The following is a 14,522-nucleotide window of genomic DNA, read 5'->3' as shown; positions in this document are numbered from 1 at the left end:
TTATTTAAAAAAAGAAAGAAATGAATACTCTTATTCAGTAAGGATGCATTAAATAATTAAACTTTCTATTCATCAAAGAATCAGGAAAAAAATTATCACAGTTTCCACAAAAATGATCATCATATTAGAATCATTTCTGAAGGATCATGTAAAACTGAAGACTGGAGTAATGATGCTGATACTGTATATATAAGATTTTAAAATAATTTCTACATAAGTTTATTTATATAATTTGCTGATCATTTAATTAAAATATAATTGTTAAAAGTATTATCATATTATTTAAATATAATATTATTGAATACATTTAATATTACAATAATAGTAAACCAGATAAATGTCTACTTAATTCAAACTGAAATATTCATATTCAATTGCATTTAAACATTGGAATATGTGAATACAGATTTTGTTCTGTTCCCACCTGGGCACTTCGAGGCCATCGTACGTTCCTACTGTGTAATGACGAAACAGTTTCCTCTTCGCCTTCTCACTGCGGCTCTCTGAAACACACACACACACACACACACACACACACTCCGACTGTTAGCACATGTAGGCGTGTATATCTGTGTAAGTGGAAGTGTGATGTATTCAAATTGATGTGATTTTGCATATTTGTGTGTTATGCGCATGAAGATTATGTGAGTAGGCAAACCACCACAGGGAAAAGCTCATGGGGACGTCCTCAAAAAAGAGAACAGGACCCATAAAGGATTCATAAAGAAATTAATTCACTGTTGTGTTTCAGGATTACGGTTACAAAGTCCTTGCAGCGGGAGTTATTCTCTGTTATTATCTGAACTCCCTGAAACGCCTCCATTGTAGTCTTGAGTTTTCTTCCGGGAACAAACACGTCACAATATTCCTCATTTAAATAATTAATACGCAGAATAAAGGGGCGGGGCCTGGTTGAGTTAGGCCCCGATCACATCGAACGCGTTTTTCAGTTTCAAAAACGCGAGGCGCACAGCACTGCCTTTTTTGGCCCCGATCACTCGTTTTTTTTTTTATGTTGCTAGGTAACCACGGAAACAGCTGTCCTGTCAGTCAAGTAGACGTCATATTAGCCTTTTATTAAAGGGATACTTCACCTCTGGAAAGATGAATGTGTATTTAAAATGGGTCACTTATGTTGAAGAAATGTGAAATTATTTTTGAATTTGGAGCTTTCTAGACTGAGAAAAGCCAGAAAATGTATTTTTGACTTATGTGGATGAAAGACAACAACTCCCAGAATGCACTTGCTTTGACTGGACCCGATTCCCGAACGTAAACGGCATTTACAATGTGCACAGCCTGCAGCCCTGCGTTTCTCAAAAATGCACTTAACATGGACGCGTAAGCGCGCTGAAGTGTTAAAATGTCAATCACACATCATAACCCATTACGTTCTATAACATTTGGCATAATGTTATTTAACGGACCATACGATGATTAGAACCACCATTCGTTTTCCCTCACCTTTTTCGCAATGTCTGTTGTTATCACCTCCATGCTTTTCTGACAGTGTCGCGTATTTTTTAAATTGATTGACAGGCCTGGCTTAACGACAATTCAAATACTTGCATTTAGTCAAACATCCATCCACATGATGGCACACTAGTTCTTCTTGGCAAAGGGAGGGGTTGGTTTATGTGGAGCGAGCAACTGAGTAAATAAATGCGGAGGCAACCGTGCTTATGCTTATAGCCCATTTGAACGTAGAAGCGCGGATTCGCTCTCTCGCTTAGAAAAAGTGAGAGAACGGTGTCATAGAGTTGTTTTAAATACTGCAATATTGTTAAATGCCCAACATAGTTTATAGAATTCGGGTCTTCTCGGGTCCATTTGGAAAAGGCATATTTATTTTAAATTACCCGAGACCCGAGGCCACTAATACCAAACCCGACCCGTGTCCGAGACACTTGTCGGAGTTTTTGACCCGAACCCGCTCACGGTCTCGGGTCGGACCTCGGGTTTTCGGATCCAAGTGGACCCGTGAAGACCTCTACTAGTGAGTCTCCGTGATGAGTCTGCCCGGGATTTCGAGATCGCCCAAAATGTCCGGGATTCGGCTTTTGCGTTCTACAGTCGCCATTCATTATGTTTACTGTGGCGAGCAGGACGAGTGAGGGCCGCGGGAGAACAGCGCGAGGCCGGTGGCGTGATTACCGATGAGCGACACCTGTGAGACGAGACGCAATTTTCTTAGCAATGTTAAAACGCACATCAACCGATCACTTGTTTAGCGTTCATGTAGACACTACAAAGAGCTCATTCAAGCTCATTTCCAATCCGCCGAAATCGAGGCACCAATCAGAAACGTTGGGGCGGGCTTTACACGATGACGACAGCGCTGGGATTTTGAAGCAGATTTTGTAGCCTACATTACAAAGATGGATGCCGCCGTCGAACATCACTCGTTCGAATCAGCTATCGCGTCTGTTTTAAGCGATTTGAACGTTTCCTTTTTGTTAAAAACCGAGCAAAGAACAACACTCGGAGACACTCATCCGCCGCTCTGCATACGTCATCTCCTTCATCGCTCTGATTGGGTTTAGGTCTATCCGCGACGTCCGTTGGTGACGCCCCTCTGGAAATGATTTGTCTATGACGCTTTGCCAGATCATAACTCAGTTACAACTGAGAATGGTCTGGTTTTAACCAGGCTATTCAGATTCACCAATTGGAATGAATTCAGTTAGATTGAAACAAAAGGTTTGCATGTAAACAATGAATGGCGACTGCAGAAAGCAAAAGCTGAATCCCGGACATTTTGTACGATCTCGACGGCCGGACATGTCCGGGAAAAAGAGGATGTATGGTAACCCCTACTACTCAGCTTTCTCCTACTAAGTTACTCCACTTTCTCCACAGAACAAGAGTCTGCTAGCTTAGCTTCCAAAAAAGATGTCCGACACTATGTGTACATTCTGTGAGTAAGATCCCACCCTCTATGGGCGGGTTGAGAGCATGTGGGACAGCCCCTACTACTGACTGTAGTCTTTAGCCTCTGGCCAAAAAATCCTCCGATGACGCAAAATGAAGATTTTTGCGTCATCGGAGGATTTTTTCCAGACAAAAAATACATAAATCTCTCGTCTAGCACGGTAATTTGAAAATACTACAGGTTTTCTACTAATACAAAGCTTAATGCTAAATCCTGAAGTATCCCTTTAACTTTATTTTCTGTTAACGTTGTGGTAGTTACGGTTCGTGAAGTCGTTAAGCTCCTGGTAACCCGCGACAGCCACCACAAGTTTATCCTCCATCATTGCAGTCTCTGGACGTTCAAAGCAACTGTAGCTTTCGTCATTACAACGGAAGGCCCGCCTCTCCATTCATTTGATTGGCCAGTGGAAAAAAAACGCAATGGGTCCAGCTGACCAATCAGAGCACAGTGTGCATTTCAGAAGGAGGGGCTTCATCGAGACAGGAACTAAACAGAGCGTTACTGACAGACTGGGAAGAGAGGAGCCGCAACAATGGAGAATATGGGGGAAATAATCAACATTCAAGCAGGAAACCCTGTTCCAGTAGAGACAAAAACAACATCAAGACTTTGTAAAAGGGCATAATATGGTCTGTTTACTTAAGTACAACATAAGTCCACATTTAGATAGGTCAGCAGAAGAATATTATCGCTCAGATGTTAATTTTTCATAGGTCAGGAGAACTAGCATTCACAGTTTTGTTGAAACTTTGTCTCAGATGTTTCTCCTAGTCCTTCTACTGTTTATCTTGAGAGAATTTGATGAAAAAAAGTTTGAGTTCATATCGAGATCTTTGACTTTTCTTTCCATCGACCTCTTCAAACCTGAGCACTGTTTGAAACTCTGTTGAGACTATTAATAAAGAATAAAAGTCTAATTGATTTCCACTTTTTCTCTTTGTTGTCTAGGTAGGAGACAAAATTGAGATATTAAAGAGAGCTCAGGTGTGTGTTTGTTCATGTACACTACCTGTGTGCTGCTCCTGGTTTTGTGGCAGCACCTCTTCTACACATTCAGCTGGAAACCAGCCAGTGCGGCCCTTCACAGTTCCTTCCCAGAATCCTCCTTCCCCTACGCTCAACACTGAGAGCGAGAAGAGTTTGACAGCACTTTAGTAGATTTAAATATTTAACGTTAACATTAATCGGCATTTGGAAGGCAGTTGAGTGAAACTGAACAAGACGAAAATGTAAGATTTTTTCATGCGTGTTTTTTACATATATTGACTCGAAGAGAACGACATAATGAGAAAGATCATCTGACCTTTGACCTTGTCCCCTTTGCTGAAGCTGATCTCACGCTCACCGTGAGCGGAGTGAGAACGTGTCGCCACAAACACGCGGCCTGGGACGGCACTGTAGAGCCTTTTCCTCTGACCTCCGCCCCCTCTACAACCGACACACAGAAACACAGACTGATAACAGTTCTGTCATTGTTCACTAACACTAAAACTATTACCTTGTTAACGGTCATCTCCCCTTTTTGAGCACAAATCTGACCTTAAATGGCTGTAGTTCATAAATGTTTTGGAATACAGACTAGAGGTCGGTCTATTTTTAAAGACACTTAGATTATAGCAGAAGTGAAAGCAGCTTCAAATAATTAAAGTGTAAAAATGTTATAGAAGTTTAAGTTTACTCTAAAGCAAATGAACTGTACTAATATATATATATATATTTCACTAAATAATTTGGACTCTAAAATTGCTGGAAAGTCAAAGCCATATGTCTAACCCAGTTGTTACAAATTAAACGTTGATATGGCAAAAATTGAGCCTGCTAAAAGGTTTTAAAGTACTGTGTGCAATGTAATGCAACGTCAAATTTCAAAAGTTTGCACAGGATGAATTTTCAGTGTTTTAGCTTTAGAATGATACCTAATTTATGATGATTTCTAAAATAAGTGATAGGGGAAAAGGGCAATAAAAAGTGTCCTGTTACCAAAATACTGACCGTTAACAGTCTAAAATTGTTTTCGGTAATTCAAATAAAGCTGAAATAAAATAAGATAAAATTATGAAAAACTTAGAAAACTTGAACAATGTTTTTTTAAAGTTGCCTAAGCAACTAACTGAAGTTAGTTTAGGTAGTAAAAATACTAAAACTAAAATCAATATAAATTAGAGCTACTGTATATAGAAATATAAAAAACTAGACAAAAATACTAACTTTAACTTAGAAATTTAAAAGCAAATTAAAATGTTGCCTTGGCAACAAACTAAAATGACTAAACTGAAATACAAAATCTGATAAAATGACAAAAACACATTAAAGAATGAGACTGAAAATATAAAAATAAAAGTTAATAAATACTATATTATATTAAATGATACTATATTATATTTATACAGGACTAAAATAGCAAAGACATAAGAATACAAAAACACAATAATGTGAACATGCAGGCATAAACTTGTATCTTATCCAAAGTAATAAAAAATGGTGTAGGTGGGTGACTTTGTGCATTAGAGCCAATTTATAATGTTGGCTTGGCTTTATTCATAGGGTAAGTTTCCAAGGATTTTGTGCAGGAATGTGATTGTAATAACTCCTTAATATTTGGATATCATCCATTATTGAACACAATGGGAAACCAACATACAAAGTGATTATTTCTAGGATGTAACCAAATTTTCAAGACCAAAAGTATCCCAGTCTAGTCTGAATATACGATTGTACAGACTCCATAGAATGAAGGTTTTAGCCAGATGATTGATTCTTTTACACAGTAGACAGTGTTTGTTTCTAACCCACTGAGTAAGAATTAACTCAGTATGGCAGCGGAGCTTTGGCCAGAAGCCTAACAGTGCAAAACAGTGAGTCAGAGCTTCTGTAATGGTAACATAAGAGAGCAACAGAAATCAGTGCTGACAGTTAGCATGTAAAAAACCCCACAATGATAGAGGTAAGGGTCTAAACATGTATTAACACTTGAAATGTGATGTTTATGCACTACTGAACAGCAAATGTCTCAAATGCTCTAAACTACACTCTGAATCTATGGGTGAATATAAATGGCTGATAACATTTCACCCCAAAAGCAAAAGAAAGAAATAAGAAATGACATTTTGCTTAAAATATCATGGGGGAAAAAATGAAAAAGAAGCTGTTTTTAGGGCTATTAAAAAGTGTCATGACAATTAAGCCCATTTTCCTTTCTCATTACTGTAATGCATTGAGACATTTTACTATTTTTTTTTTTTTGGTAATTTCCATTATTCTTAATTGCGATTCTTTTTAGGTCCTCATTATCCTGTTTTGTTTTATTAAAAAAAATACAATTTAGCATAAATAAAGGCAATATAACAGAAACTACAGTTGATCAAAAGCTAATAATTAATCAAATCATTAAAATGTAAAATAAAAAATAAACATGCAAATATTTTGTTAAATTATTAAATTATTAAATTTTAAAAATTAAACTCTCAGTGGGTTTGGAAATCCCTGTATTACAGTAGGAAAACTGGGAGAAAAATGTGCTAAAGTATTATGAAAATAATGTTGCGATGTAAAACAAATTTAACTTCATTTTAAGACTTAATTTGCTTTGACTTAATAATTGTTTTTATTTTATTTTGAATTTGGTTTGAAATATGACCCGGAAGAGTTCCTGACAGCCTGAGATTGTTTAGTCACCAAAGGCACGTTTACCAGCATGGAAATCAAACGACGGGGTAAATACAAAAAAAAAAAAAAGGTAATTACAACCCGGAGGCATCCTGGGAAATTCATTTATTAATTTATGATGCCCTAAGGTGATTCTCATTTCCATCGGTTTGAACTTGGCTTAAAAACAGCTCATCCTAGCAGGAGTCGCTCTTGTTGCGTGTGCTTTACACCTGCTGAGAGCCTGATGATTGATTTTGCGGCAGAGGCTGAACTGTTTTTCCCAGTCCGTAAGATTTGTGCTGTTTGTCATGATTTGCTGTGTGCTTTACACAGCATTGCTAAGTAACTAGCCTTTGCAACTAGCATTTACATTTTTCAGTATTTTCCACAAAACAGTAGCTTTTCTATAATTTAGCTACAATAATCAAACTTCACTTAAAAAGTCTCTCTCTCATGTCAAGCATTACTAAATCTGATTCATTATTTGAAATAAAACTGAAAAAAAAAAAAAATATATATATATATATGTTAGATGAAAAACTTAAACTAAATTAAAATTATAAATGTTGCCTTGGCGATTAACTGAAATAAGTTTAACCTGAATCACTAAAATTACTAACTAAAAAAAAAAAAAAAAAAAACTGAACAGAATAAATCAATTAAACCTAAATAGCAGTATTTTTTTATTTTTGAAAAACAAAGACGACAAAAGCACATAACAAAATTACTAAAAATTAAACTAAATTTAACAATAAAGCTAATTCAAAATATCAATAAAAACTATAATGGTGACATTTTATGCATTATATATTATTATTATTATTCTACTCACTTTCTATAATTTTTGTATTTTAAATATATTTTTATTTATTATTATTTTTTCAAATTTGTATTATTAATTAATTTTAGTCTATTTTATTTCTGTGTTCCGTGAATTGGTTCGTTCAGATGGTTAGTGTAAATTAAAACTGTTCAAAAAATTCACTGATTCGTTTCAACTATTTATTGAGACTCAATTATAATCATATATATATATGTGTGTGTGTGTGTGTGTGTGTGTGTGTGTATGTGTTTCTAGTTGCATTTGTACTTTTATTTAGTGTTGTTGGATGAAAATGATGCACCAGCAAACCCAGTGAACCTGCCAAATCTGACAAAAATAAACTCTTCACAGGATTTTTACAGGATCTGCTTTTGAAAATCATCACGGCAATGGCCAAAGACGACCACCATAGACATTTTTTATGTATCCATCCTCACCCCTGCCTCCCTCGCTGCTTTTGCTGTTTTTCCTGCTTTTCCTCCTTCTCTCCTCCCTCCCTCCCACGAGACGGGGACCGGGTTCGGGCTCCACGGGGACTGCTGGAGCTCCTCAAAGCGAAAGAGGCCCGGCGTTGAGTCTGATTGAAACGAGAGAAAACGAATGATTTGGCGACTGATGTCTGTGCTTGTGTGTTCCCTTGATGGCCAGCAGGGGGTTAAGGGCTACCTGAGCAGGTGGCATGCTGGCGGCAGCGGTGGGCATCACTGCGGGATCCATGAGCGTTGTCATTGTGTTCTCGCTCTTGGCGCGGAGCAGCGGGTGAGGATGCTGAAGGCCAGCCGTGATGGGCTGATTCAACACACCGTCCAGAAAGTGAGGAGCGTATTTGGGAGTTTCCAAAAATGGAACTGATGGGAAAGAAAATACAAGATTAAAGGAGAAGAGATTACATAGAGATGGGCTCTGTTCCAAAACTTAGTGAGCTGCCTTGATGTCTACTGTCTACATAGGCATCTGCCTTCTAAGGAACTTCAAAAGCAAGCAATTTGGAAAGAGTACACGGCCAGAAACTAAGTACATGAGAAACACGACACCAAGTAATTTTAGTATGTATTTTGCATATTTCCATTTAGCCGTAATTCATTTTTAATTTTTAATTTCAGCAGTTTTAGTACTAAAACGTCAACTTATTTCAGTTAGTTGCCAAAGCAACATTTCTCTTTTTTGTTCAAGTTTTTTTAAGTTGAAGTTTTTCCTCTAATATTTATGTTATTGTATTTAACAATTATTTATTTTTTCATGAAAAATCACTACCTAATGATGCAATACTCTAATAAGATTAAATAATGCACAAAACACAAATACTGAGTAAAATAGTCTGTTTTAAATAGATTAAACTGCTGTTCATCTCACAATTTTGTCTTCTCTGTAAAGGACACATGAGACTAGGTACCTTTCTAGACAACACAATCACACCACTGATGTCCTAAAGAGTGGCCTACATTAGACTTTGGAAGAGAGCTTTGGTATACTTATCATTTCTTTCTGTCATAAAGATGCAAACTCACCAACATCTGCATCATTGTGATTTTTGATGACTTCTCCAAGTTCAAAATGGCCTGACATCACAGCAACCTGTAAAAACAGCATTGCAATGTACTTTGCAACAATGCAATCTTTAATTTGAGGATATGAGGACAACCATTGCAAGCTGCGTTCTAAGAAACAAGCACTTGCTTGTTATCCCACATAAACATCCCACATGATAGCTCAGTTACCTGGAAGGGGGTTTGACCATGTTTGTTCTTCATCTCCTTACTGGCTCCTCGGTAAAGAAGGACCCGAACGCAACTCTCCTGAATGGACAGAGGAGATGTTGTCAATCATTAGGCATTAGACTAATTACCGTAAACCATTGAAACATTTTGTTAATTGTAATAAAGCTGAAATAATATAAAAGAAAATAAATATTAGACAAAACAAATTCAGAAGAAATTAGCAATGTTGCATTGGCAACTAATTGAAATAAGTTTAACTTGAACTAAAACTAAAACTGAAATAAAAAATAAAATGAAACCTCAATTGTAAATTGTAAAAAAAGTACACCTAAATAAATTACTAAAAATTTAAATAAACTGAAAAATAAATAAAGATCATTCAAAATATTAATAAAAATGATAACAGTAGATAAAAATAAACAAAAATAACACGAAACTAAACTAAAAATACAAAAATTAAAGCTAATTCAAAATATTAACAACAACTACTAAACATTTTGTTTATTGAAATAGTGAATTAAAACCTTGATTACCTTGTTGTAAAGGGCACATATGTGGAGGGCAGTGTTTCCTGATGCATTCTGGGAAGTGGTGTCTGCACCATAGAACAGAAGGTGCTCTAAGTGTTGGGCAAATCCATGCTGGCACGCCTACAGTTGAGTGAACAAAACACAGAGGTTAAAGAAATAAGAGGACATCTGACTTATTGGGGAAAAAGTCCGAAGAACAGGGAACAACTAGAGGAACAACCTAAAGAGGACAGTAAAGACAGCACAGCATTACAGTCATTGCTAGATTATAAGATTGGACATCACAAGAAACAGCGCAGGACGCCTTCCTTTTGTGAAGGTTATTATTGAAAATAATATTGCTGCATCTTGTTGAACCTAAAATATATATTATTATACTCTTTTTCATATGAACAGCTTAAAAATGCAACATTTTTATATTATTATGTTAATGTGATGCATCCTGAATAATATAAATGTCAAAAATTGTTATCTAATATCCTCATAATGTGCATACAATACACAAAACAACTTCTTTCAGCCAATGCAAGTAAGTGCTTTGGGGTCCGACTGAATCTTGCACGACAATGTATGACAAATCTTGGCCGGTTAACAGACGTGGCAGTTCCTCCTTGAGCATAATTTGTAAAATAAGATCTACACATCTGAATCAAGTGTGCCACACACATCCAGAAAAGAGAAGCCAAAGCATTTTGGTATATGTCCTCCAAATACCTCAGTATATGTCATAAACCCCGCCCTCTCCATGTAATCAAATAGGACGCAAGCAAAACTAAAAAATCCAATTACACTTCAAATAATTTTTTTCCCAAAGATGGCTTCTGTCATTTTAGGTGCTTCTTATCAAGCAGGCATACATTCAATGGTTTGTTTTTCCAATAGGTTTGGATTTAGTTGCTATAAAAACAGCATGATTGACAGCTGTGCTTGCCATTGAGTCTGTGGAAGCAGGAGTTTGAAAAGGACCTTGAATTAGTTTTTAATTGTATAATTTCCAATATTATTATTTTATTTTCAGTTTTAGCTATTTTAGTAAATCAAGTTAAACTAAATAAAAATGTTTTTTTTTTTTCAGTTAACGTATTATATTAACAAAGTAGCACAATTAATTATCACAGTTTTAGTTTTAGTTTACTACAATAATCCTGCCCTGCTCTCTAGAGATTCAGTACTGGTCATTAAAAAGCCCATATCGTTTGTTTGAACCTCATTAAATTCCTCCTAAATGTTCTGCGTATGGGCCAGAAGCTCAGAATGAAATCTCTGCCTTAACTCAAGAGGTATATGTGATCACTCGGCTCTCAGGGTGCTGTGGGAGTCGTCCCATCATATCATGGTGTGTGGGTAACTTCATATCATATCATGGTGTGTAGGTGGTTGTGAATTGGGGAAAAGAAATTGTATTCATATATTTGTGCACAAAGAGGTTCAGAAAAGAGGAGAGAATTAAAAAGAGAACCTTTTGTTTAATATCAAGCAAAGACAGACATTAGTAGACGATGAATGAAATGAGAGATGAGAGATGGGTACCTGTGAACTTCAACCTCTCCAAACGTCTCTTCATGTCTGATCTATGGAGAGAGACACAGAGAGAGAGACAGGGGAAGACTATGGACGGTGTCTGACAGTTGATTCAAAAGCACCTAGATGTTGTTCTTCATTCGTTGAAGGCTTTTATGTGCTTAGCTGTGATTGGGTGGTAGAGATTCATGTAGTTTCAGGTGCACGTTGCACAGAAACATCTGTGAGGCTCATGACATTGGTGGTGTAGTGGTTATATCTCAGGGTTGATATGCTAGCAATGAACTTTCACTGTTGTGCCTTGAAGCAAAGCACTTAACTCCAGGTTGCTTCAGGGGGACATGAACTGAACTAAATACTGGAAGATGTTTCGGATAAAAACATCTGCTAAACCAGAAGTTCTCACAGGATTTAACATTAGACAACATGTACAGCCCTGATACAACAATCCTGAATTTTGATTAACGCTGCATTCAGCAGCAGTGTTGTTTTAGTATTATTTATATATTCTAATAAAGATGTTTTTAATGTTTTAATTTGCTTTAGTAATTTTGTTCTGTGCTTTTGTCATTTCTCTTTTTTTTAAAGAGGTCATGACATGGCTTTTTATGCTCTTGTAAAAGTAATTCTCAGTCATTTAAAATTATTTTAATATGTTCCTTAAGGTTAATTTATACTGTTAGTAAAGTTTTGGCGGGTTTTTTTGCAAATATATATGGGGGAAAATGTATTATTTTCAACCTTTATTTTGACCCTCTGTTTGAAATGATCTGTTTTTAAGGTGCGGCTCCTTTAAGGCTTGTCATAAACAGTCACTGTTATGATTGGCTAAGGTCATTGCATTGGAAACAGTATCAACGGCCACTCGCTATTCTCCTAATTAACTAACAAGCCTAATTAATTTCATACATTTAGTTGCATTTTACTCTATCCTTATTTTTAGTTTACAACCCATTAAGTTTTTCATTTTGACATTTTGGTGTGTAATAAGGTTATAAGGATAAAGGTTGAGGAATCCCATCCTTTGACACCTGATGATTGTGGAAAAACTTCAACAGAGGATAAACAGAGTCTAGCTGCTTACGAATGCAGACACTCAGTGATGACCATGATGAAACACTCAAGCATGTGCAGGTGTTTAAAATCACAAAAGCAACGGTCATGAGAGACTGACAGGAAAGAGTTCAAATCTTGTTATTTAATCAAACATTTAAAAAATTCCATATTTTAATGCTTAAGGCTATTTCTAGTAATGTTTCTATTATAATTTAATGTGGGCCATCAAAGATGTGCAACAGGACCACAGTCTGGCCTTGGAATGAGAAATGTAGGGATGCTGATTGGTTTAAATAGGAAATTTAGCAGCCATATAGAGAAATGAAAAGAGAACCAAAAAAAGGTGAGAATGATGTGTGATTATAAACAAAAACCCACCAAAATGGACACTTGCATGCACACATATAAACAAAGAGTCCATAATCTCAGATATACATTATTTCCTTGTGTTTAAGACTGTAAACTAGTGGCACAAACCTGGTGTGACTCGTCCCAGCCGTTCTCATCTCTGACTCCCAGTTGTGCTCTATAGTAGAGCAGAGTTTCACAACAGGACGTGTCGCCCCCTGTCAGCACTGAGTGGTACAGCGGCGTCAGACCACAGCGGTCTCGATAATCCGGAGAAGCACCCAAAGACAGCAGAGCCTGAAAAATGGGATAGACATGAAGAGTTATGCACATTAGGATTTACAAACAAACCCCATTAAATATTCACAAATCAATATTTTGTATTTGTCACCATAAATTTCCTCTGCAAATCATGATCACGATCTCAAGACAAAGGAACCTTTTCAAATGACAATTTTTTTCATTTTCATGACTAGCCTATTTTAAAGTGCCCCTAATATGCTTTTTCAGATGTTACATTTCATGTAGTGTGTAATAGAGCTGTTTGTGAATGTAAAAGGTCTGCAAAGTATCAAAGATAAATGGAGTTATTGTCTCCCGAAAGAAAGAACTGATTCTGAACTGCCTGAAACGAGTCGTCAGTAATTCCAGTCTCACTTCCTGCTCGAACCTACGAAGGTTTGTAACAAATTTGCATAATGCCATCCTGTGGTCTTCATTTACTGCCCGTGAACAACATCTACTTTGCCCCTCAAACACTGCAGTTGTAGCTGAGACTGGAAGAGTTTGGTTCGTGTTATCGTCATATCGAGAAGATGCTGTTTTCTGCGCTAATCAACTTTGATAACCTGCCAAAAGATGTGAACTCGCACTCGAATTTATGAGGAAAAACCGACGCCATCGTTACTGTTCGTATCACTGTGTATCAAGTGCTGAGGAAGATCCGAAGCTGAAATTCAGATATGGAAATGGGTGTTAGGTTTCCGAAACAGGCTGTAAGCGGTCGACCAATCACAACAGACTGAGCCGTCTGACCAATCAGAGCAGAGCCGTCTGACCAATCAGAGCAGAGCCGTCTGACCAATCAGAGCAGAGTAGACCAATCACAACAGACTGGGCCATCTGACCAATCAGAGAAGAGTAGACCAATCACAACAGACTGGACCGTCTGACCAATCAGTGAAGAGTAAACCAATCACAACAGACTGGGCCATCTGACCAATCAGAGCAGAGTAGACCAATCACAACAGACTGGGCCGTCTGACCAATCAGGGAAGAGTAGACCAATCACAAAAGACTGGGCCATCTGACCAATCAGAGAAGAGTAGACCAATCACAACAGACTGGCACGTCTGACCAATCAGAGAAGAGTAGACCAATCACAACAGACTGGGCCGTCTGACCAATCAGAGAAGAGTAGACCAATCACAACAGACTGGGCTGTCTGACCAATCAGAGAAGAGTAGACAAATCATAACAGACTGGGGCATATGACCAATCAGAGCAGAGTAGACCAATCACAACAGACTGGGCCGTCTGACCAATCAGAGCAGAGTAGACCAATCACAACAGACTGGCACGTCTGACCAATCAGAGAAGAGTAGACAAATCATAACAGACTGGGCCATATGACCAATCAGAGAAGAGTAGACCAATCACAACAGACAACAGACTGGGCCGTCTGACCAATCAGAGAAGAGTAGACCAATCACAACAGACTGGGCCGTCTGACCAATCAGAGAAGAGTAGACCAATCACAACAGACTGGGCCGTCTGACCAATTAGAGAAGAGTAGACCAATCACAACAGACTGGGCCGTCTGACCAATCAGAGAAGAGTAGACCAATCACAACAGACTGGGCCATCTGACCAATCAGAGAAGAGTAGACCAATCACAACAGACTGGGCCGTCTGACCAATCAGAGAAGAGTAGACCAATCACA

General features: G+C 37.4%; 1 protein-coding gene across 1 annotated transcript in view; it reads right to left on the bottom strand.

Moving 5' to 3' along the window:
• LOC130096996 (SH3 and multiple ankyrin repeat domains protein 1) overlaps window positions 1–14,522 on the bottom strand; it is a 54,467-nt gene that overhangs the window by 23,889 nt on the left and 16,056 nt on the right. Inside the window, exons 7-15 of the mRNA XM_056263692.1 lie at window positions 12,709–12,876; window positions 9,658–9,774; window positions 9,125–9,202; window positions 8,915–8,981; window positions 8,073–8,254; window positions 7,844–7,983; window positions 4,239–4,363; window positions 3,945–4,058; window positions 425–503 (exon numbers count right to left, since the gene is read on the bottom strand). Coding sequence (XP_056119667.1) covers window positions 425–503; window positions 3,945–4,058; window positions 4,239–4,363; window positions 7,844–7,983; window positions 8,073–8,254; window positions 8,915–8,981; window positions 9,125–9,202; window positions 9,658–9,774; window positions 12,709–12,876 — 1,070 coding nt within the window. The remainder of the gene's footprint in view (window positions 1–424; window positions 504–3,944; window positions 4,059–4,238; window positions 4,364–7,843; window positions 7,984–8,072; window positions 8,255–8,914; window positions 8,982–9,124; window positions 9,203–9,657; window positions 9,775–12,708; window positions 12,877–14,522) is intronic.

This window comes from Rhinichthys klamathensis, unplaced genomic scaffold (genome assembly GCF_029890125.1).
Source record: "Rhinichthys klamathensis goyatoka isolate OS25496 unplaced genomic scaffold, OSU_Roscu_1.1 h1tg000209l_1, whole genome shotgun sequence".
NCBI classification, from domain to species: domain Eukaryota; kingdom Metazoa; phylum Chordata; class Actinopteri; order Cypriniformes; family Leuciscidae; genus Rhinichthys; species Rhinichthys klamathensis.
This window is presented reverse-complemented; position numbering and strand designations above follow the sequence as displayed.